Here is a 26,076-nt window from a genome sequence, read left to right on the forward strand (position 1 = left end):
CGCATACATCAATACTGCGCACTATACTCACCCACAATGCCTGCACTCTCCTGAGCGCCTGGATCGCACAGCCGCATCCATCAATACTGCGCACTATACTCACCCACAAAGCCTGCACTCTCCTGAGCGCCTGGATCGCACCGTCGCATACAGCAATACTGCGCACTATACTCACCCACAATGCCTGCACTCTCCTGAGCGCATGGATCGCACTGTCGCATACAGCAATACTGCGCACTATACTCACCCACAATGCCTGCACTCTCCTGAGCGCCTGGAGGGCACCGTCGCATACATCAATACTGCGCACTATACTCACCCACAAGGCCTGCACTCTCCTGAGCGCCTGGATCGCACCGTCGCATACAGCAATACTGCGCACTATACTCACCCACAATGCCTGCACTCTCCTGAGCGCATGGATCGCACTGTCGCATACAGCAATACTGCGCACTATACTCACCCACAAAGCCTGCACTCTCCTGAGCGCCTGGATCGCACAGCCGCATACAGCAATACTACGCACTATACTCACCCACGAGGCCTGCACTCTCCTGAGCGCCTGGATCGCACAGCCGCATACATCAATACTGCGCACTATACTCACCCACAAAGCCTGCACTCTCCTGAGCGCCTGGATCGCACAGCCGCATACAGCAATACTGCGCACTATACTCACCCACGAGGCCTGCACTCTCCTGAGCGCCTGGATCGCACAGCCGCATACAGCAATACTGTGCACTATACTCACCCACACTGCTTTCATTTTTGGATGAAATGGCAAAACATTTATTAAAGAATAATTTACTCCATTATGTTTATATTTTGTTTATAAAGGTATGATATTAATATGATTTATTTCTTTTATTGTTTAGACCCTACAGTGATGCCTAATTGCATAATAGAGGGGTGTCAACATGGCACTGGACGATCAAAAAAAACACCAAATATAATTCTTCATGTTTTCCCAAAGGATCCAACCATTATAAAAACTTGGTTGGAAAGCACAGGACAGGCGTTCTTCAATATTGATGCAATAGTTGATACAATATTACAGCACAAGTCAACAGACCTCTTCAGGTTGTGTTCTTCTCATTTTGATGTAGACTGCTATGTGATTAAAGGTACACGGAAAATATTAAAAAAAGATTCAGTACCATCATTGTTTCCTACGGTTTATAAAAACATCTTAATAAATGAAGATAAGATTCTAACATCTGGCAAACAAATGGAACCACAAGTAGGTGCTTCACAAGACGTAGGAGAACATAGCCAATTATGTTCTTCTTGCAAAAAAAAAATTAAATACCCAGACACAGCAACTTCATCGACTCAAACAGATGAATCAGAAATTCAAGAATTTATCAACAATCAACTTTTGTCAATGGTTGTGGAACATATAGATCCTCCAAGTGCAGGAGAATTTTCAACTCCAATTAAGGAAAATCCAGAAGGTGATAAGACTACGGTATGTCAGGAACAATTTACTTCTGAAATTCCAACAACTACTGGTCATTCAGCATTACAGTCACATACATCCGACATATTGATTGCAGACCCATTGGATTGTACAATTATAAATCTCGAACCGTTGGATGTTACTAATGATTTTCCAGACCCCTTGGATCTTACTATCAGTACAATAGAGGAAATAATTTCAAGTGGAGAGGAATTCGACCCAACAGACATAACAATAACCGAGTCTGAAATCAGTCAATTGGAACAAATAGAGGAACCATCAGAATGCCCTCAGACCCCAGCCCTGATCACCTCGCCAGTGCATTGCTTGCATCTATTCCCCCCTCTAATCACACCTTGAGACACCCATCAATCACCTCCTGTCACCCCCTAGCACACCTACCCATCAGATCAGGCCCCAATTTGCCCCGTGTGGGCTCCTGATCACTCGGCCAATCCCTCAGATCCCCCTCAGACCCCCTTCCGATCACCTCCCCAGTGCATTGATTGCATCTATTTTCCCCTCTAACCACCCCCTGAGACACCCATCAATCACCTCCTGTCACCCCCCTAGCACTCCTATCCATCAGATCAGGCCCAATACAACCTGTCATCTAAAAGGCCACCCTGCTTATGACCGGTTCCACAAAATTCGCCCCCTCATAGACCACCTGTCATCAAAATTTGCAGATGCTTATACCCCTGAACAGTCATTTTGAGACATTTGGTTTCCAGACTACTCACGGTTTTGGGCCTGTAAAATGCCAGGGCGGTATAGGAACCCCACAAGTGACCCCATTTTAGAAAAAAAGACACCCCAAGGTATTCTGTTAGGTGTATGACGAGTTCATAGAAGATTTTATTTTTTGCCACAAGTTAGCGGAAATTGATTTGAATTGTTTTTCTTCACAAAGTGTCATATTCCGCTAACTTGTGACAAAAAATAAAATCTTCTATGAACTCGCCATACACCTAACGGAATACCTTGGGGTGTCTTCTTTCTAAAATGGGGTCACTTGTGGGGTTCCTATACTGCCCTGGCATTTTAGGGGCCCTAAACCGCGAGGAGTAGTCTAGAAAACAAATGCTTCAAAATGACCTGTGAATAGGACGTTGGGCCCCTTAGCGCACCTAGGCTGCAAAAAATTGTCACACATGTGGTACCGCCGTACTCAGGAAAAGTAGTATAATGTGTTTTGGGGTGTATTTTTACACATACCCATGCTGGATGGGAGAAATTTCTATGTAAATGGACAATTGTGTGTAAAAAAATCAAACAATTGTCATTTACAGAGATATTTCTCCCACTTAGCATGGGTATGTGTAAAAATACACCCCAAAACGCATTATACTACTTCTCCTGAGTACGGCGGTACCACATGTGTGGCACTTTTTTGCAGCCTAACTGCACTAAGGGGTCCAAAGTCCAATGAGTACCTTTAGGATTTCACAGGTCATTTTGCGACATTTGCTTTCAAGACTACTCCTCACGGTTTAGGGCCCCTAAAATGCCAGGGCAGTATAGGAACCCCACAAATGACCCCATTCTAGAAAGAAGACACCCAAAGGTATTCCGTACGGAGTATGGTGAGTTCATAGAAGATTTTATTTTTTGTCACAAGTTAGCGGAAAATGACACTTTGTGAAAAAAAACTATTAAAATCAATTTCCGCTAACTTGTGACAAAAAAATAAAAACTTCTATGAACTCACCATACTCCTAACGGAATACCTTGGGGTGTCTTCTTTCTAAAATGGGGTCATTAGTGGGGTTCCTATACTGCCCTGGCATTTTAGGGGCCCTAAACCGTGAGGAGTAGTCTTGAAACAAAAATGACCTGTGAAATCCTAAAGGTACTCATTGGACTTTGGGCCCCTTAGTGCAGTTAGGGTGCAAAAAAGTGCCACACATGTGGTATCGCCGTACTCGGGAGAAGTATTATAATGTGTTTTGGGGTGTATTTTTACACATACCCATGCTGGGTGGGAGAAATACCTCTGTAAATGACAATCTTTTGATTTTTTTACACACAATTGTCCATTTACAGAGGTATTTCTCCCACCCAGCATGGGTATGTGTAAAAATACACCCCAAAACACATTGTACTACTTCTCCCGAGTATGGCGATACCACATGTGTGGCACTTTTTTGCACCCTAACTGCGCTAAAGGGCCCAAAGTCCAATGAGTACCTTTAGAATTTCACAGGTCATTTTGAGAAATTTCGTTTCAAGACTACTCCTCACGGTTTAGGGCCCCTAAAATGCCAGAGCAGTATAGGAACCCCACAAATGACCCCATTTTAGAAAGAAGACACCCCAAGGTATTCCGTTAGGAGTATGGTGAGTTCATAGAAGATTTTATTTTTTTGTCAAAAGTTAGCGGAAATTGATTTTAATTGTGTTTTTTCACAAAGTGTCATTTTCCGCTAACTTTTGACAAAAAATAAAATCTTCTATGAACTCACCATACTCCTAACGGAATACCTTGGGGTGTCTTCTTTCTAAAATGGGGTCATTTGTGGGGTTCCTATACTGCCCTGGCATTTTAGGGGCCCTAAACCGTGAGGAGTAGTCTTGAAACGAAATTTCTCAAAATGACCTGTGAAATTCTAAAGGTACTCATTGGACTTTGGGCCCTTTAGCGCAGTTAGGGTGCAAAAAAGTGCCACACATGTGGTATCGCCGTACTCAGGAGAAGTAGTATAATGTGTTTTGTGGTGTATTTTTACACATACCCATGCTGAGTGGGAGAAAGATCTCTGTAAATGGACAATTGTGTGTAAAAAAAATTAACAAATTGTCATTTACAGAGATATTTCTCCCACCCAGCATGGGTATGTGTAAAAATACACCCCAAAACACATTATACTACTTCTCCTGAGTACGGCAATACCACGTGTGGCACTTTTTTGCAGCCTAACTGCACTAAGGGGTCCAAAGTCCAATGAGCACCTTTAGGCTTTACAGGGGTGCTTACAATTTAGCACCCCCCAAAATGTCAGGACAGTAAACACACCCCACAAATGACCCCATTGTGGAAAGTAGACACTTCAAGGTATTCAGAGAGGGGCATGGTGAGTCCGTGGCAGATTTCATTTTTTTTTTGTCGCAAGTTAGAAGAAATGGAAACTTTTTTTTTTTTTTTCACAAAGTGTCATTTTCCGCTTACTTGTGACAAAAAATAATATCTTCTATGAACTCACTATGCCTCTCAGTGAATACTTTGGGATGTCTTCTTTCCAAAATGGGGTCATTTTGGGGGTATTTATACTATCCTGGAATTCTAGCCCCTCATGAAACATGACAGAGGGTCAGAAAAGTCAGAGATGCTTGAAAATGGGAAAATTCACTTTTTGCACCATAGTTTGTAAACGCTATAACTTTTACCCAAACCAATAAATATACACTGAATGGGTTTTTTTTATCAAAAACATGTTTGTCCACATTTTTCGCGCTGCATGTATACAGAAATTTTACTTTATTTGAAAACTGTCAGCACAGAAAGTTAAAAAATCATTTTTTTGCCAAAATTCATGTCTTTTTTGCTGAATATAATAAAAAGTAAAAATCGCAGGAGCAATCAAATAGCACTAAAAGAAAGCTTTATTAGTGACAAGAAAAGGACCCAAAATTCATTTAGGTGGTAGGTTGTATGAGCGAGCAATAAACCGTGAAAGCTGCAGTGGTCTGAATGGAAAAAAAGTGGCTGGTCCTTAAGGGGTAGAAAGCCCTAGGTCCTCAAGTGGTTAAAGAGACTCCGTAACAAAAATTGCATCCTGTTTTTTATCATCCTACAAGTTCCAAAAGCTATTCTAATGTGTTCTGGCTTACTGCAGCACGTTCTACTATCACCATCTCTGTAATAAATCAACTTATCTCTCTCTTGTCAGACTTGTCAGCCTGTGTCTGGAAGGCTGCCAAGTTCTTCAGTGTTGTGGTTCTGTGATGCATCTCCCCCTCCAGGCCCCTCTCTGCACACTGCCTGTGTAATTTTTAGATTAGGGCAGCTTCTCTCTTCTCTCTTATCTTTTACAAGCTGGATAAATCCTCCTCTGAGCTGGCTGGGCTTTCACATACTGAGGAGTTAGACAGGCACAGCTGTCTGCACTCTGCAGGAAGAAACAGCCTGACACTTCAGTGGAAGATAGCTTCAGGGGGAAAGAAACACACAAATGATCTCTTGAGATTCAAAAGGAGGGCTGTATACAGCCTGCTTGTGTATGGATGTATTTTCTATGTGTGGACATACTGTACATCAACCTACTTCCTGTTTTGGTGGCCATTTTGTTTGTTTATAAACAAACTTTTTAAAACTGTTTTTAACGACTTTTAATGCGGCAGGGAGCAGCGAAATTGTGACAGAGGGTAATAGGAGATGTCCCCTAAGGCCTAGGTTCTCAACGTGTGGTACGCGTACCCCAGGGGGTACTTCTGATGGTTCCAGGGGGTACTCGGGCTTGATATACTTAACCAAAAATAACACATTTAGAGTTTTAGAAAATGATAAATCTTATTTAAACACCACCAAATCAGTATTTTAGCTAATTAAAAGCAATACTAAATGCTTGGAAATTGTTTAGAACCAATTATAATGTACTACGATTAAATATATATTTGTCAAGGGGTACTTGTGATAATGTTTACTATGCCAGGGGGTACTTGATGTGTACAGGGTTTTAAAAGGGGTACATATCAATAAAATGTTGAGAAACACTGCCCTAAGGCACTGGTATGTTTACTTTTGTGCAATTTTAACAATGCAGATTCTCTTTAAAGAGAACCCGAGGTGGGTTCTAAGAATCCTGATAGCAGACAGAGGCTGGCTGTGCATATAATCACCAGCCTGTTCCTATATATCGTCCTTCCAGGACCCCCCTGCGCTCCGTTCTGCCCCCCATAAATCACAGCCGTGCTGTCGACATGCAGAATGTCACCAGCTGACTATTTACAATTGCCTATCAATTTCTGCCACTCCCCCGCTTCCTCCATAGCGCCGGTCCCCGCTCGCGTCCCTTCCCTCCCCGCAAAGTTGTGATCACTCAACGCTGATGCACCGCTTTACAGGCCCCGCCCCCCGAGACCCCTTGCGCAGCCTGGCCAATCACCGACAGGCCGCGCTATGGGGTGGATCGGGACTCCCTCCGATGCTATGACGTCTGACGTCATCCCAATCGTCGCCATGGCAAGCCAAACAGGAAAACAGTTCTGAACGGGATTTCCTGTTTGCTGATCGCCCGAGGCGATCGAAAGGGGTGGGGGGATGCCGCGGCACAGCGGCTTTCATGTAGCTAGCGCTAGGCTAGCTCCATGATTTAGAAGAAAAAAAAACTGCTGCGCTGCCACCCTGGTGATTTTAATAGAATGCCAGGGTGGTTAAAAAAAAGTCAACCTCCATATAACTCTCACTTTGGGTGTGCTTAAAGGACTTCCGAGGCCAAAAAGATGAAAATTACACAATACCTTTTATATATATGAATCCACGGAGGACGTCCAGCGCGTCCTCCGCACCGTACCGCCGTCATCGCTGCGTTTTTCTATCACCCCTGGCTCGGCCCGACCCCACTGAACGGGTCGCATAGGCTTCCACTACTAAGATGGCCGCCGCCTTGAGCCGCGGCTGCGCAGTACGCTCTGCCCTTAGTGCGACTGCGCAGCCTTCAGCCCGCCTCCCGCAGCGTACAGATTCCGTAATGCTGCCCCAGCGTATGTCGGGCGCGCTCACAGCACTGCGAGCAGTGCATGTGAGGCCGCGCCCCCTTCACAGTACAGTATACGGAGACACGCTGGGGGAGCGAGCATTACATTCACTATTGCTAGCGTGGAGAAAGTAAGTTATTAGCTTTGTAAAAGTGTGATTTGTGGGGTCTGAATTTTATTTTACTTCCATAAAAATGCCTAAAATCATGTTTTTATTATAAAAACTAGCTGATTGCCCGGCGTTGCCCGGGTATGTATTTGGCTAGTGTTGGCTCCGCCCACTTTTTCTAACCCTAACACACAATTACTCAATGACCAAGTTTGTGAGCTTTGCGGTCTTTGGAAACAATAATTTGCATTGAAATGAAAAAAATCTGATTGGCTGTTTGTGGCTCCACCCCTTTTCTGAATTTGAACCCCAGTCACCCAATGACCAACTGTAGCAGGTTTGAGGCCTGTGCCATTAACAGTGCAAGAATGGCAGCAATTAAATATTCCCCTTGAGAAGCAATAGGTGAAGTTTGATTCACTTTTGTAGGCTCCACCCACTTTTCTGAATATTTAACCCAGTCACCCAGTGACCAACTGTGCAAAGTTTGAGAACCCTACCATTAACAGTGTAAGTATGGCTGCAGTTTACATTTTCCCAGTGAAATTTGCATTTGTCTCCACCCACTAATGACGTGGAACTGCCTGTGTATGTATTTGACTGGTTTTGGCTCCGCCCACTTTTTCTAACCCTAATGCACGAACACTCAATGACCAAGTTTGTGAACTTCGGGGTCTTTGGCATCAATAATTTGTATATTCCCATAGAAATTAAACAAATCAGATTGGCTGTCTGTGGCTGCACTCCTCTCCAACATTTGAACCCCAGTCACCCAATGACCAACTATAGCAGGTTTGAGGCATCTGCTACAGCCCCGTTTCTATGGGTGTGTGATACGTGCAATCGCCCGGGGTGCTTTATTGTGCGGCAGGAGGGGGGGCGCCGGAGCGGGGGAACGGACATAATAGTTATAACTCACCTTCTTCATCCGTTCCCCGCAGTTTCAATATCTTTCCTCTCCCGGCGTCCGTCGCCTGGTAACAGCGCCCCCTGTGATGACATACCGCATGTCATCACAGGAAGCACTGTGACTAATGAGATAGATGCCGGGAAAGGAAGGACATTGAAGCAGCGCGGGTTCGGCGGAAGCAGGTGAGTTATTACTATTATGTTCGCTCCCCCCGCTCCTGCGCCCAACTCATACCGCCCATACCAACTAACCTAAACTGTGGGAACCTACCTAACTAACCTAAACTGCAGGAACCTACCTATTTATCCTACACTGCAGGAACCTACCTACCTAACTAACCTATACTGCGGGAACCTACCTAACTAACCTATACTGCGGGAACCTACCTAACTAACCTATACTGCGGGAACCTACCTAACTAACCTATACTGCGGGAACCTACCTAACTAACCTATACTGCGGGAACCTACCTAGCCAAGCTATACTGTAGGAACCTACCTAACTATCCTATACTGCGGGAACCTACCTAACTAACCTATACTGCGGGAACCTACCTAACTAACCTATACTGTGGGAACCTACCTAACTAACCTATACTGCGAGAACCTACCTAGCCAAGCTATACTGTGGGAACCTACCTAACTATCCTATACTGCGGGAACTTACCTAACTAACCTATACTGCGGGAACCTACCTAACTAACCTATACTGCGGGAACCTACCTAGCCAAGCTATACTGCGGGAACCTACCTAACTATCCTAAACTGCAGGAACCTACCTATCTAACCCATACTGGGGGGACCTACCTATCTAACCTATACTGGGGGAACCTACCTATTGAACCTATACTGGGGGAACCTACCGATCTAACCCATACTGGGGGAACCTACCTATCGAACCTATACTGCGGGAACCTACCTATCTAACCTATACTGCGGGCACCTACCTATCTAAACTATACTGGGGGCACCTACCTATCTAACCTACACTGGGGGCAACTATGCAGGCTACCCTATACTGGAGGCACCTACGTAGCTAACCTGTTCAACCTGTACTGCGGGCACCTATGCCTGGCTCCATGGGGGTGGGGTGGGGGGCGATTTTTACACCCTCGCCCTGGGTGAAATTTAGCCTAGAAACTGCTCTGATCTGCTAATACCAGTGTAAAAATGGCAGCAATTTAAATATTCCTTTTGAAAATCAACAGGTGAATTTTGACTATTTTGGCTATTTTGGCTATTATAGGCTCCACCCACTTCCCTGAATATTAATCTCAGTCACCCAGTGACCATCTTGGCAAAGTTTGAGATCCCTGCCATTAACAGTGAAGAAGGGCTGCAGTTTACATTTTCCCATTGAAATTTGTTTTTGGCTCCGCCCACTTTTTGTAAACTGGACACACAGTCACTCAATGACCATGTTTGTGAGCTTTGGGTCCTTGGCATCAATAATTTGTATTTTCCCAGTGAAATGAAACATCTGATTGGCTGTTTGTGGCTCTATCACAGGCATGGGCAAACTTGGCCCTCCAGCTGTTAAGGAACTACAAATCCCACAATGCATTTGCCTTTATGAGTCATGACTGTGGCTGTCAGACTCCTGCAATGCATTGTGGGACTTGTAGTTCCTCAACAGCTGGAGGGCCAAGTTTGCCCATGCCTCCTCTATCCCCTTTTCTGAATTTGAACCCCAGTGACCCAATGATCAACTGTACCAGGTTTGAGGCTTGTGCCATTAACAGTGCAAGAATGGCAGCAATTTTAATATTCCCTTTGAAAATCAACAGGTGAATTTTGATTGTTTTTTTTAGGCTCCACCCACTTTTCTGTATAATAATCTGTGCCATTAACAGTGCAAGAATGGCAGCAATGTAAATATTCCCCTTGAAAATCAAAAGATGAATTTTGATTGGCTGCTGTACACTCCACCCACTTTCCTAAATATTAATCCTAGTCACCCAGTGGCCAACTGTGTCAAGTTTGAGAACCCTGCCAATAACAGAATGGCTGAAATCAATCTAACAAATCTGATTGGCTGTTTGTGGCTCCACCGCCTTTAGTGAATTTGGTCCCCAGTCACCCAATTACTGACTGTATCAGGTTTGAGGCCTCTGCCATTAACAGTGTAAGAATGGTAGCAATGTAAATATTCCCCATGAAAATCAATAGCTGAATTTTGATTGGCTGTTGTAGGCTCCACCCACATTTCTGAATAATAATCCCAGGCACCCAGTGGCCAATTGTATCAAGTTTGGGAACCCTGCCATGTAAAAAATTAAGTTTCTGGCACCGCCCACTTTTTGTAACCTTGACATATAGTCACTCAATTACCAAGTTTATCAGCTTTGGGATCCTTGGTATCAATACTTTGTATATCTGATTGGCTGTTTGTGGCTCCGCCCCTTTCTGAATTTGAACCCCAGTCACCCAGTGCCCAGCTGTACCAGGTTTGAGGCATCTGCTATTAACAGTATAAGAATGGTTGCAGTTTAAATATTCCCTTTGACAATCAAAAGTTGAATTTTGATTGGCTGTTGTAGGCTCTACCCACTTCCCAAAATCTTAATCACATTCACTCAATGACCAACTGTGCAAAGTTTGACAACCCTGCCATTAACAGTGTAAGAATGGCTGCAGTTTATATTTTCCCAGTAAAATGTGTTTTTGGCTCCACCCACTTTGTGTAACCTTGTCACACAGTCACTCAATGACCAATTTTGTGAGCTTTCAGGTTCCTGGCATCAAAATTGTGTGAATGGAAGCAGTTTATCCAGCAAAGAAATCTGATTGGCTGTTTGTGGCCCCGCCCCTTTAGTGAATTTGGACCCCAGTCACCTAATGACTGACTGCAGCAAGTCTGAAGCCTCTGCCATAAACAGTGTAAGAATGGCAGCAGTTTAAATATTCCCCTTTAAACGCAATAGGTGAATTTTGATTGGCTGTTGTAGGCTCCACCCACTTTCCAAAATCTTAATCTTATTCACCCAGTGGCGAAGTGTGGCAAGTTTGAGAACCCTGCGATTAACAGTGTAAGAATGGCTGCATTTTTTCCCATTTAAAAGGAATGGCTGAATTTTGATTGGCTGTTTTATGCTCCACCCGCTTTTCCTGGATTTGTAACCTCGGTCACCAAGTGACCAACTGTGCCAAGTGTGGGGACTCTGGCTTGATTACTGTGAGAATGGCAGCCTTTTACATTTTTTCCATTGACTTGAATGGGTGGAATCTGATTTGCTGTTTGTAGCTCCGCCCAGGTGGGCAGGGGGGCCGCGAGACCCCCAGAACCTATCATCCCAGGTAGTAAGGAACCTGTATACCAAGTTTCGTTCAAATCGGTCAAGGGGTTTTCGAGTGATCGCGGCACATACACACACACACACATACACACACACACACACACACACACACATACACACACACATACACACACACACACATACACACACACACACACACACACACACACACACATACATCCGATTTTATATATATAGATTTATATAGCGCCAACATCTTCCGTAGCGCTGTACATAGTGCAAACAAATAATGGGGAACAAATATACATAAGAAATATAAGACACTGTACAGTCATGACATTGAATAGAGTAAATACAGATACATACATAGTTGATATGTAGTTGGTACATATACATATGTTAAAATTACAGCAGTATGAGAAACACTAGGAGGAGGTCCCTGCCCTTGTGAGCTTACAATCTAGAGGGTAGTGGGGAGGAAACAAAGGGGAAGGAAACACAAGGATTAGTGGGTGAGCCAGTGTGCCTTCAGTGCTGCCTATGGCAAATTATAGGCTTGTCTGAACAGGTGTGTTTTCAGAGTACGTTTGAAGGTTTCCAGACTCGTGGCATGACGAACCGGCTGAGGGAGAGCGTTCCAAAGGAACTCTTTTTTATATAAAAATCGTAATTCAGATTTTTATGTATAATGAACATTCCACTGTAACAGAATATGTTCTGCATATGACGAAGATGACAACGCCACATGGTCACATCATCCCTACTATACTCACCCACTTTCTAGCTATCCATAGTTGCTAGCTCCGTGGCTCGCACTGCCACATACAGCCATATTGCGCACTATACTCACCCACAATGCCTGCACTCTCCTGAGCGCCTGGATCGCACCGCCGCATACATCAATACTGCGCACTATACTCACCCACAATGCCTGCACTCTCCTGAGCGCCTGGATCGCACCGCCGCATACAGCAATACTGCGCACTATACTCACCCACAAAGCCTGCACTCTCCTGAGCGCATGGATCGCACCGCCGCATACAGCAATACTGCGCACTATACTCACCCACAATGCCTGCACTCTCCTGAGCGCATGGATCGCACCGTCGCATACAGCAATACTGCGCACTATACTCACCCACAATGCCTGCACTCTCCTGAGCGCCTGGATCGCACTGTCGCATACAGCAATACTGCGCACTATACTCACCCACAATGCCTGCACTCTCCTGAGCACCTGGAGGGCACCGTCGCATACATCAATACTGCGCACTATACTCACCCACAAAGCCTGCACTCTCCTGAGCGCCTGGATCGCACCGTCGCATACAGCAATACTGCGCACTATACTCACCCACAAAGCCTGCACTCTCCTGAGCGCCTGGATCGCACCGCCGCATACAGCAATACTGCGCACTATACTCACCCACAAAGCCTGCACTCTCCTGAGCGCCTGGATCGCACCGCCGCATACAGCAATACTGCACACTATACTCACCCACAATGCCTGCACTCTCCTGAGCGCATGGATCGCACTGTCGCATACAGCAATACTGCGCACTATACTCACCCACAATGCCTGCACTCTCCTGAGCGCCTGGAGGGCACCGTCGCATACAGCAATACTGCGCACTATACTCACCCACAATGCCTGCACTCTCCTGAGCGCATGGATCGCACCGTCGCATACAGCAATACTGCGCACTATACTCACCCACAATGCCTGCACTCTCCTGAGCGCCTGGAGGGCACCGTCGCATACATCAATACTGCGCACTATACTCACCCACAAAGCCTGCACTCTCCTGAGTGCCTGGATCGCACCGTCGCATACAGCAATACTGCGCACTATACTCACCCACAATGCCTGCACTCTCCTGAGCGCCTGGATCGCACCGCCGCATACAGCAATACTGCACACTATACTCACCCACAATGCCTGCACTCTCCTGAGCGCATGGATCGCACTGTCGCATACAGCAATACTGCGCACTATACTCACCCACAATGCCTGCACTCTCCTGAGCGCCTGGAGGGCACCGTCGCATACATCAATACTGCGCACTATACTCACCCACAAAGCCTGCACTCTCCTGAGCGCCTGGAGGGCACCGTCGCATACAGCAATACTGCGCACTATACTCACCCACAAAGCCTGCACTCTCCTGAGCGCCTGGAGGGCACCGTCGCATACAGCAATACTGCGCACTATACTCACCCACAATGCCTGCACTCTCCTGAGCGCCTGGATCGCACAGCCGCATCCATCAATACTGCGCACTATACTCACCCACAATGCCTGCACTCTCCTGAGCGCCTGGATCGCACCGTCGCATACAGCAATACTGCGCACTATACTCACCCACAATGCCTGCACTCTCCTGAGCGCATGGATCGCACTGTCGCATACAGCAATACTGCGCACTATACTCACCCACAATGCCTGCACTCTCCTGAGCGCCTGGATCGCACCGTCGCATACAGCAATACTGCGCACTATACTCACCCACAATGCCTGCACTCTCCTGAGCGCATGGATCGCACTGTCGCATACAGCAATACTGCGCACTATACTCACCCACAATGCCTGCACTCTCCTGAGCGCCTGGAGGGCACCGTCGCATACAGCAATACTGCGCACTATACTCACCCACAATGCCTGCACTCTCCTGAGCGCCTGGAGGGCACCGTCGCATACATCAATACTGCGCACTATACTCACCCACAATGCCTGCACTCTCCTGAGCGCCTGGATCGCACAGCCGCATCCATCAATACTGCGCACTATACTCACCCAAAAAGCCTGCACTCTCCTGAGCGCCTGGATCGCACCGTCGCATACAGCAATACTGCGCACTATACTCACCCACAATGCCTGCACTCTCCTGAGCGCCTGGATCGCACAGCCGCATCCATCAATACTGCGCACTATACTCACCCACAAAGCCTGCACTCTCCTGAGCGCCTGGATCGCACCGTCGCATACAGCAATACTGCGCACTATACTCACCCACAATGCCTGCACTCTCCTGAGCGCATGGATCGCACTGTCGCATACAGCAATACTGCGCACTATACTCACCCACAATGCCTGCACTCTCCTGAGCGCCTGGAGGGCACCGTCGCATACATCAATACTGCGCACTATACTCACCCACAAGGCCTGCACTCTCCTGAGCGCCTGGATCGCACCGTCGCATACAGCAATACTGCGCACTATACTCACCCACAATGCCTGCACTCTCCTGAGCGCATGGATCGCACTGTCGCATACAGCAATACTGCGCACTATACTCACCCACAAAGCCTGCACTCTCCTGAGCGCCTGGATCGCACAGCCGCATACAGCAATACTGCGCACTATACTCACCCACGAGGCCTGCACTCTCCTGAGCGCCTGGATCGCACAGCCGCATACAGCAATACTGTGCACTATACTCACCCACACTGCTTTCATTTTTGGATGAAATGGCAAAACATTTATTAAAGAATAATTTACTCCATTATGTTTATATTTTGTTTATAAAGGTATGATATTAATATGATTTATTTCTTTTATTGTTTAGACCCTACAGTGATGCCTAATTGCATAATAGAGGGGTGTCAACATGGCACTGGACGATCAAAAAAAACACCAAATATAATTCTTCATGTTTTCCCAAAGGATCCAACCATTATAAAAACTTGGTTGGAAATCACAGGACAGGCGTTCTTCAATATTGATGCAATAGTTGATACAATATTACAGCACAAGTCAACAGACCTCTTCAGGTTGTGTTCTTCTCATTTTGATGTAGACTGCTATGTGATTAACCACTTGCCGACCGCACGCTTATACCGTGCGTCGGCAAAGTGGCAGCTGCAGGACCAGCGACGCAGTACTGCGTCGCCAGCTGCAGCTTAATTAATCAAGAAGCAGCCGCTCGCGCGAGCGGCTGCTTCTTGTCAAATCACGGCGGGGGGCTCCGTGAATAGCCTGCGGGCCGCCGATGGCGGCTCGCAGGCTAGATGTAAACACAAGCGGAAATAATCCGCTTTGTTTACATCTGTACGGCGCTGCTGCGCAGCAGCGCCGTAAGGCAGATCGGCGATCCCCGGCCAATCAGCGGCCGGGGATCGCCGCCATGTGACAGAAGACAGCCTGTCACTGGCTGCACAGGACGGATAGCGTCCTGTGCAGCCCAGATCTCCCGGGGGAGCAGGTAGGAGAGGGAGGGGGGAGAATGTCGCCGCGGGGGGGGCTTTGAGGTGCCCCCCCCGCAACATGCCTGCAGGTAGGAGCGATCAGACCCCCCCTGCACATCATCCCCCTAGTGGGGAAAAAAGGGGGGCGATCTGATCGCTCTGTGTGGCCGCGGATCTGTGCTGGGGGCTGCAGAGCCCACCCAGCACAGATCCAAACAAACAGCGCTGGTCCTTAAGGGGGGGTAAAGGGTGGGTCCTCAAGTGGTTAAAGGTACACGGAAAATATTAAAAAAAGATTCAGTACCATCATTGTTTCCTACGGTTTATAAAAACATCTTAATAAATGAAGATAAGATTCTAACATCTGGCAAACAAATGGAACCACAAGTAGGTGCTTCACAAGACGTAGGAGAACATAGCCAATTATGTTCTTCTTGCAAAAAAAAAATTAAATACCCAGACACAGCAACTTCATCGACTCAAACAGATGAATCAGAAATTCAAGAATTTATCAATAATCAACTTTTGTCAATGGTTGTGGAACATATAGATCCTCCAAGTGCAGGAGAATTTTCAACTCCAATTAAGGAAAATCCAGAATGTGATAAGACTACGGTATGTCAGGAACAATTTACTTCTGAAATTCCAACAACTACTGGTCATTCAGCATTACAGTCACATACATCCGACATATTGATTGCAGACCCATTGGATTGTACAATTATAAATCTCGAACCGTTGGATGTTACTAATGATTTTCCAGACCCCTTGGATCTTACTATCAGTACAATAGAGGAAATAATTTCAAGTGGAGAGGAATTCGACCCAACAGACATAACAATAACCGAGTCTGAAATCAGTCAATTGGAACAAATAGAGGAACCATCAGAACCAATGGAGGAGCCAGTAGAAACAATGGAGGAGCGAGCACAACCTATGGAAGAGGCAAGTTCAAGTACTCAAGAACCAGAAACTGATCCATTTGCAAAATATGTGAAAGATAGAAAATTTATTATATTTGAGTCTTGTTTAGATGAGCTTTTTACTAAAGTTAGGTGTCAAGCTGATAATACATGTCAAGAACTGGTGAGTTCCTTTAACAAGGAGATGCAAGGTTCGGCAATTATTGTACGTGGGGTTTGTGCAGCTGGTCATCAATTCAAAATTTTTCATTCACAACCAAAAATAAAAAAGTTTTTTGCAGGCAATATTCTATTGCCTGCAGCAATACTTTGTGCCGGAGCAAGCTATTCAACACTTTTGCATTTATGTAATTTATTCGGGTTAGTAATTATTTCTGATCATACTTTTTACAAGTATCAGCAGAATTTTTGCTTTCCAGCAATTCAAAATGCTTGGCAAAGAGAGAAGGAGATTATATTTCAGGAAATTGAAAATACTCCAGTGATTATTGGAGGAGACGGACAGTGTGACAGCCCTGGTCACAATGCAAAATATTGTATTTACACTTTTATGGACCTTATGTCGTACAAAATCATTGACTTTGAGGTTGTGCAAGTGTCACAATGCACTTCCTCAAATGCTATGGAAAAATTTGGTTTTGAAAAGTGCATGACCAGGGCTGTAGAGAAGGGACTAGACATACTAAATTTTGCTTCTGATCGCCACGTCAGCATTAGAAAATCCATGCGTGAGAACTATTCTGACATCAATCATCAATTTGATGTATGGCACTTTGCTAAAAGTATATCTACTAAATTGAGAGCTGTTAGTAAAAAAGCAGGCTGTGCACCACTCAAATATTGGATAGACAAAATTAACAATCATTTTTGGTGGAGTATAAAAAATTGCAAAAATAGTGAGGAGAAACTGATCCGCAATTGGGAATCAGTCTTGCATCATGTGATAAATGAGCACGAATGGATGGAGGACGGAACAGTTTATACATGCTCACATGATGCTTTATCAGATTCTCAAGAGGATGAAGGACACTGGCTAAATTACCAAACAACCGTCTACAATAATCTAAGGAACATTGTACAGGACAAGGCCATTCTAGACGACTTCAAACATCTTATATGGGAGTGCCACACCGGCCCAATCGAAGTCTATCATAGCAATGTGCTGAAATACCGCACAAAACGAATACACTATGGCGTTGATGGTATGGAGGCTCGAACAATTATTGCTGCACTATCAAATAATAATAATACGGAAAGAGAGCAAGCTCTAGTTACCAAACAAAATCTATTCAGTCAAGATATTGGTACCAAACGATTTCGACTTTCGGCTCCCAAAGGAAAAAAAAAATGGGTAGTCAAGCCAGTTTGCAAAAAAAGAAAATATGGATTCATGACCGACATTTTAATTGACACACTACGATTTTCTGAGGGCACTGGACAAACAACTTGGGTGTCAAGGAGCGGAAGCCTGCCTAAAAACATTTCTAAATTACCGAGACCAGACAAACAGGAATTGATTCGCCAGCACAAAACTAGATTTGAATCTGTATCTTAATTTTGTTGTCTATTAGTGAACATTTTAAAAATAGTACAACAACTGTACATATAAGTATTACTGTTTTAAAAAATATAAAATTTTATTTGTAATGTTCTCATTTTATTTTAATGTCAATATTTGTAGTTATGTAAATTACTTTTAAGTACGATAAGGTGTTTTATTTTTTTTTGTAAAATAAAATTTGTAACCTGTTACAATGTTTTTTTTTTTTTTTTAAATATAAATCTTTGATAAAATATTTCTCAAAAAAATATTTTTACATTTATTCAATACTTGATAATGTAACTCACATTATTAGTAGAGATGGGCCTAACCTCCGATTTTAGGTTTGCGAACCGGGTTTGCGAACTTTGGCGGAAGGTTTGGTTAGCGGTAAAGTTGGCGAACCGCAATAGACTTCAATGGGGATGCGAACTTTAAAAAAAAAAAATGATGCTGGCCACAAAACTGATGGAAAAGATGTTTCAAGGGGTCTAACACCTGGAGGGGGGCATGGCGGAGTGGGATACATGCCAAAAGTCCCGGGAAAAAATCTGGATTTGACGCAAAGCAGCGTTTTAAGGGCAGAAATCACATTGAATGCTAAATGACAAGCCTAAAGTGCTTTAAAACATCTTGCATGTGTATACATCAATCAGGTAGTGTAATTAAGGTACTGCTTCACACCGACACACCAAACTCACCGTGTAACGCACCGCAAACAGCTGTTTGTGTAGTGACGGCCGTGCTGGACTGGTGCCCGCACCATGGCGAGAGTGCAGGTTTTGGTGGCTTTACGGCCCATATGGTTCACTGAACAGAACAGGTATGCAGTGGCGGGTTCACTGAACAGTACAGGTATGCAGTGGTGGGTTCACAGAACAGGTATGCAGTGACGGGTTCACTGAACAGAACAGGTATGCAGTGGCGGGTTCAATGAACAGTACAGGTATGCAGTGGTGGATTCACAGAACAGGTATGCAGTGGCGGGTTCACTGAACAGAACAGGTATGCAGTGGCGGGTTCACTGAACAGTAAAGGTATGCAGTGGCGGGTTCACTGAACAGAACAGTTGAACCCACCACTGCATACCTGTACTGTTCAGTGAACCCGCCACTGCATACCTGTTCTGTGAAGAGATGTATGTGAGGAGTGATCAGCAGTCTGTGGAGGAAGGTGACATGAGGACAAGTAAAGAGGAAGAAGAGGAGACATATGTGAGGAGTGACTGATCAGCAGTCTGTGGAGGAGGGTGACATGATGAGGACAAACAAAGAGGAGGAAACTGTTAAAGAGAGCAAAACAGGGTGGAGTCCCGGCATCAGTAACCTCTCAGAGACTCGTCTCTCTGTATCCACAGACTGTACAACGGATGATGATGTCATTGGACAAGAGTCTCCTGCAGATATCCTGGTTACCCCAAATATTCTCCCAGACTCCCCTCACCTGTCTAACCTTGAAGGGCCCCATACCCAGCACAGCTCTCCCCCTGCTGGAGGGTCTCATTCCTGTTCCACATGTGGGAAATGTTTTGTATGGAAATCACATCTTGTCAGGCATGAGAGATCTCACACTGGTGAAAAGCCATTTTCGTGTGCTGAGTGTGGGAAATGTTTTGGACAGGAAGGAAGCCTTGTCAACCATGAGAGATCTCACACTGGTGAGAAGCGCTATTCATGTGCTGAGTGTGGGAAATGTTTTGGAGAGAAAGGAAACCTTATCAGACATGAGAGATCTCACACTGGTGAGAAGCCGTATTCATGTGCTGAGTGTGGGAAATGTTTTGGAGAGAAAGGAAACCTTATCAGACATGAGAGATCTCACACTGGTGAGAAGCCGTATTCATGTGCTGAGTGTGGGAAATGTTTTGGAGAGAAAGGAAACCTTATCAGACATGAGAGATCTCACACTGGTGAGAAGCGCTATTCATGTGCTGAGTGTGGAAAATGTTTTGGAGAGAAAGGAAACCTTATCAGACATGAGAGATCTCACACTGGTGAGAAGCCGTATTCATGTGCTGAGTGTGGGAAATGTTTTGAACAGTGGCTGGTTCACTGAACAGAACAGGTATGCAGTGGCGGGTTCACTGAACAGTACACGTATTCCGTGGCAGGTTCACTGAACAGGTATGCAGTGGTGGGTTCACAGTACAGGTATGCAGTGGTGGGTTCACAGTACAGGTATGCAGCCAGGAACAAGCTAAGCCTAACTAATCTTTCCCTATGAGAGACAGTCTGCAGCAGCTTGCCCTACTCTCACTAACACAGGCACACGAGTGAGCGTAATGGCCGCTGCCTGCCTTTTATTAGGGGGGGGGAGTGGCTCCAGGGGCTAGTGTAGTCTAATTGGCTACACTGGGCCTGCTGACTGTGATGTAGAGGGTCAAAGTTGACACCTCAGGGTGCATTATGGGGCGAACCGAACTTCCACAAAAGTTCGCGAAAGTTCGCGATCGCGAACCACCGAAGTTCGCGCGAACTAGTTCGCCGGCGAACCGTTCGGCCCATCTCTAATTATAAGTCTGAAATATGTATTAGTTAGATATCGTTGGGTAACTAGGGTGTTTATTGCAGGGCACCACGACAGAACCTGTTACCATGGTTCCCTGGATCCTACCCTTGGACCACTTTGAGCGGCAGTAGTTGGCACGCTGGGAAGAGCAGGGATGACAGCGGACACACAGATAATGACAAACTCAACTTCCTTCTCCAATCCATGCACAAATACCATTTGTGTACTACACCTTCATTCAATTTCCATCACCAACGTCCATACTTTGTGTACCTGTCCTCCAGTGATGACATGAGGTTACGCCATCACAGGAGATGCTGTAACCTGGATTGACGCCAGGGGAGTAAATATAATGAAACAAAAGACTTTGTTCAGGGACTGTAGAAGGAAGTAGAATATTTTAATAAATGTTCCCCCGGTCCCCGATGTTACAGGCACCTACCTATATATCCTGTACTGATTAAACCTACCTATGTAGCCAATAATGTGGATACCTACATATCTAATCTATACTGAAGACACATACTTATCTAACCTATACTGTGTAAACCTTGTAATTTAACCCATATTCTGGACACCTACCAATCTATACTATACTTCTGTAAATTAAATGGGCTACTCTACAATGGACGCAAATAGGCCAGTCTACCTATACTGGGGTTGATTTATACTTCACTCCTTTGGGGGTTTTGAATTTTACACCCTCGTTCTGGGTTTAATTTAAGCGACAAACTTCCCTGGCCTTCCTCTGGCAGTGTGCCTGCTCCCATCTGTCTGTGAGCAGACAGATGCGCATGCTACCCGAGGAACCAGGAACACTACAGCACCAGGAACACTACATGTTATTTGTTATTAGGGCTGACACACACACACAACAGAAAAGCTCTCCAAACACAAGAGGTTTCAAAAGCTTATCCCAATTTAATGTTATTGGTTTTTTTGTTTTTTTTAAAAACTTATTGCTCAAGTGTGCATAGACACAGGATGACAGTAGCAGGAGCTTTCAAAAAATAAAAAAGGTCAGAAAAACTCCACGGGTGGGCAGCAGGCCTTAACTTCCCTGCCGTTACGCAGTTTCCATAACTTCGTCCGCGGGAGGATTTTTGCCCCTACAATGTTAATTATATATTTAAGCTAGAAATTTGATACCTCAGTATGCCCACCCAAGTTGCTCCTGTCCAATATGATCACCATGATCGCCGCCGTTTATATTTACCAGTCCTGGATCACGCAATAGCTGCAACTTTTGCAAGGAGCTTTGCTTTCGCTATGGCAACGATCGGACATGACGTCATTGACATCATGCGCAGTCCAGATCTTCCCCATAGCGATGGCGGGAGCTGATTAGTAGGCTGCGCTGTTGCGGGATCCCTGGGCAGTACGTATTGGGACGGGGATCTGCGGCGATCAGTGGGGACCAGAGACACTTGGGGGGCATACTGATCAAGCAAATTGCTAGTTAAAAGAGATAATTATCATTTGTTGTACAAATATCCTCCCAGGGCCATGCAATCCCCTGAGGTGGATTGCCCGACACTGTGTCGGGCATAACGCCAGGGAGCTTAATCTGGCACCAGTCAAAACAAAATAGGTGCCCCTAGTATAGGTAACTGGGTGTATCGGTGTACCCAGTGTAAATAAAAATGCTTTATAGGTGAAACAATGATAGTTACACAGATCTTTAGTATTCCCCATAACAGGTATCCAGGTCTATAGGTGTCACAACAGCAGAAGGGGTAGCAGCGCAATGAAGGTATATAAATGTGCATAGTGTTGTGTAAGGGTTGGGGCATCTCCCCCCCCCCTTCACTCTCCTTGTGACTGCACCTTCCTCGCTCACCCCTCTAGATACAAAGTCCCTACAGCAGGCGTTGTTAGAACACTTCATATTCCTGCGTGGAGGAGATCTCTAACCCGCTGCTCTAATGACATCACTAGACCTGAGCAGCGACGCACAGGGGCGTAGTAATAGGGGGTGCAGAGTTAGCAACCGCATTGGGGCCCTTGGGCCAGAGGGGCCCCAAAGGGCTCTCCCTCAAATACATTATTAGCTCTCCATTGATCCTGTGCTCATACTAATCACTTCTATAGATGCTTTGAATAGCGGTCATCATTAACAAACTGTTCCCCGTCCCCTTCTTGCACCTCTGACACTATAGTTGCCATTGGCAGGTTTTGGTGCGCTGTGTCAATTGTTATGTATAGAGTGCATGGTGGGCCCCATTGTAAAACTTGCATCGGGGCCCACAGCTCCTTAGCTACGCCACTGGCGACGCACAGATGTTTTTCACGTCCAGAATTGACAGTTTTTGGACGATGAACAAAGGTCAAATATGGAGTTTGAGGCAAGGAAGGGGGAGCCCCAAAGTGAGGAAAAGGAGGGGTAAAATTCCCCCCTTTACCGGACATTTGCACATTGTTCATTCTTCACTGCGGTAAGTCTGGTGGTTGGGGGGGGGGGGGGGGTTTAGAAACCAGTCAGCTGTGTCCTCAGAAATGGGAGAAAACAATTTACCACCACAACTGAATGCAATTTAGCACCACAATTGAACTTTGGTGGGGGTATGGGGGGTTTAGAAACCAGTCAGCTGTGTCTTCAGAAATGGGAGAAAACAATTTTGCACCACAACTGAATGCTGTGCTAATGAATTACAGACACACAGGGTACAAACATGCTCCCCAGCAGCACAGTACAAAGGAAGAATCGCAAAATCAGTGGTGCATAATAGATCGTCAATGGAATTTTCACCTTTAACTTATGAACTGTAATATGATTTGTCACAGACTGTCATTCAAATTATAGCCATTGCCCAAAAAATAATGTTGGAGGCATTTCTTTATATTAGTTAAATTTAACTTACATCTATAAAAATGTAAGAAATTTTTTATATATAAAGATTCTTGAAAGTGATTTTTTTAAACTTTTATTGATTCAATAAACAACAAATTAAATATACTATTTTCAACAACTGTAAAACATATTTCTTTCAAAGATTTTAATTATTATAAAACAAGTTATTTATTTTAATAAAATAATTAAATGAAATAAACACACAGTATCAGTCATCTAAAACCATGTACTCTGCAGCATCTTCATTACTCTGTTTAAATCCTGCATACTGTCCCTCCGGGTCCGGAAAAGCTTGTCTTACTTTATTGACTACACAGGATGGTATGGGTCGCCTTTCTCCTCGTCCCAAATAGCCGTGTACCCATCCTGTAAAGGCACGGTAAATTGATTTTCGAAGTCTCCTGAATAAATAAACATATATTAATTTCATAATAAAATATGCATTTTTGTATGTAAACATGACTGAAATATTATATATTAAACTATTTTTATAAATTTCGATTAACTGACTATTGTAAACTTCATTTTTTCTTTTGTATATAAATTAATAAAATTATAAACCAATATATATGAGACACATTATTTTAATATTAAATTTATGTAAAAGGCAGTACTATTTTCTATGATTTAACAATATTACATTTCAGAGTTAGGAAAAAAAAAAGGGTAGTTTTCTTCAAGTCTTTACTAAACTTATTCTTATTATTCATTATAGGGTTAGACTACTGTCTGCTGTGATTATGATAAGAGGATTAAGTGAGATGCTGAATTTGAAAGGCAGTTGGAGCACACATTATCTATGTTTGCTTTTGTGGGTTGTTTATAAAGTTGAATTTTGATATGTACTGTAATGCTGGTAATTCATGGTTTTTTAGAAATTATCTATCGAGTCACTGATGTATCGAATGTTAATTCCAGACCTGTCGGATACCGCAACTGATCAATTCTGTGTTAGATACTGGTGGGGAGAAAAAAAAAAAAAGGGAGATAAGAACTGCCCGTGTGGACGAGCGGGAATCAATCAGGACAGACGCACGTACGAGCTTGCATCGAGCCAGCGGCTTGATTACACGGGTTAAAACAAGCCGAGTATTCCCGGCATTACATCAGTAAATCGCAATGTATTTATTATGTCAATCACTGCCACGTGGGGTGGAGCGGACTACACAGTTTCAGAACTACTGCGCCTGTGCAGTCCGCTCAAGGTCCACGTGGCGGTGATTTACAAGTACACTCAAGCATGCGTAGTACAGGCCGACCTGGAGGTCGCTCTGACGTTATCGCCTTGGACCGAGACAAAGCCAAGACGAACGGCTGCTTGGAGAGCTGCAGCAAGGGAAATGCTGGGAAATTGGGCCTGGAGAAAGCCCCCGGTAAGTACCACTTAAATGATAAATTTTCACCTGATGAATCATTACAATGTATAATACTCAGGTACTTTTTGTACGATTTCTTTGTGTAGTAAAATTGCGTCTTCCACAGTGTAAAATATGCTACTCACTCAAACACATCATAATTTACAATTTTTTTTGGTAATTAACATTTGGATAACACTTTAAAATTAAAAGAATTTTATATTAAACAATAAAACTGGTTTGCTAACCTGTTTCTGTCTTTGTCAGCAAGAGTAATGGCATTATATCCATGAGTCAAAAATAAAAATATTCTGGCCCACTCCTCATTTGTACAAAGCTGAGGTATCATTGCATGGGTAAGTATGCATTGTAAGTTATCCATTTTGGACAATACATTGGGTATTTCTTGGCAACAAATACTTTCTATTCCGGTAGGCATGGTTGTGCAGTTGTTACACGTGCACCAATTTTTGTGTCCAATCCGATCTCTATTGACATCGTCGTAGTGTTCAGGGTTGCTAGGATCAAAAATTGGATTCTCTGGAAAGCTCTGGGTTTCCTCATCCTGCCCATTACGAAAGCGCATTTCCTGACGTAGCAAATCAATCTAAAAAAACCACATGAAAACTTAGGTTACATTTCTTTTATATTTCTTGGTAATATTTTTCTAAAAAATTAATAAATAAAACTATTGAGTGATAAATAACTATAGTGATAAATGATTACTTATTTTTGAAAACTTTAAGATTTTGATTCAAATACTATGTTGAATGTTCCACGCTGGCATGTGCTGATACTGAAGTAGTCTAACTCTTAGACAATAAGATAAGATATAGGGAGGTAGCTGTCTGCTCTGAGACACTGATGCAATTGTAAGAATAATGTAATTAACTGAAACAGTTTGAGTGGAAGGTGTGTTTAGTCTGTTTAATTAAATATATAGTATACACACACAAACACACACACACACACACACAAACAGACACAAACACGTGTGTGTGTGTGTGTGTGTGTGTGTGTGTGTGTGTGTGTGTGTGTGTGTGTGTGTGTGTGTGTGTGTGTGTGTGTGTGTGTGTGTGTGTGTGTGTGTGTGTGTGTGTGTGTGTGTGTGTGTGTGTGTGTGTGTATTTACAGTACATATCTATATGTATAGCTCTCTCTCTGTTTCGAGATATATATATATATATATATATATATATTTTTATTTTTTTTTGAAACATATCATAAGCATTTTTTAACATTAATTTTGTCTATAATGAATAAATACTGACCAGTTGTTCTCG

General features: G+C 44.2%; 1 protein-coding gene across 1 annotated transcript in view; it reads right to left on the bottom strand.

The window, feature by feature from the left end:
- Window positions 1-23,646: 23,646 nt before the first annotated feature.
- Window positions 23,647-26,076, bottom strand: part of LOC137522253 (uncharacterized) — a 2,490-nt gene continuing 60 nt past the window's right edge. The window contains exons 1-3 of the mRNA XM_068242283.1: window positions 26,065-26,076; window positions 25,042-25,400; window positions 23,647-23,839 (exon numbers count right to left, since the gene is read on the bottom strand). The exon at window positions 26,065-26,076 is cut by the window's right edge and continues 60 nt beyond it. Coding sequence (XP_068098384.1) covers window positions 23,647-23,839; window positions 25,042-25,400; window positions 26,065-26,076 — 564 coding nt within the window. The remainder of the gene's footprint in view (window positions 23,840-25,041; window positions 25,401-26,064) is intronic.

This window comes from Hyperolius riggenbachi, chromosome 6 (genome assembly GCF_040937935.1).
Source record: "Hyperolius riggenbachi isolate aHypRig1 chromosome 6, aHypRig1.pri, whole genome shotgun sequence".
Taxonomy (NCBI): domain Eukaryota; kingdom Metazoa; phylum Chordata; class Amphibia; order Anura; family Hyperoliidae; genus Hyperolius; species Hyperolius riggenbachi.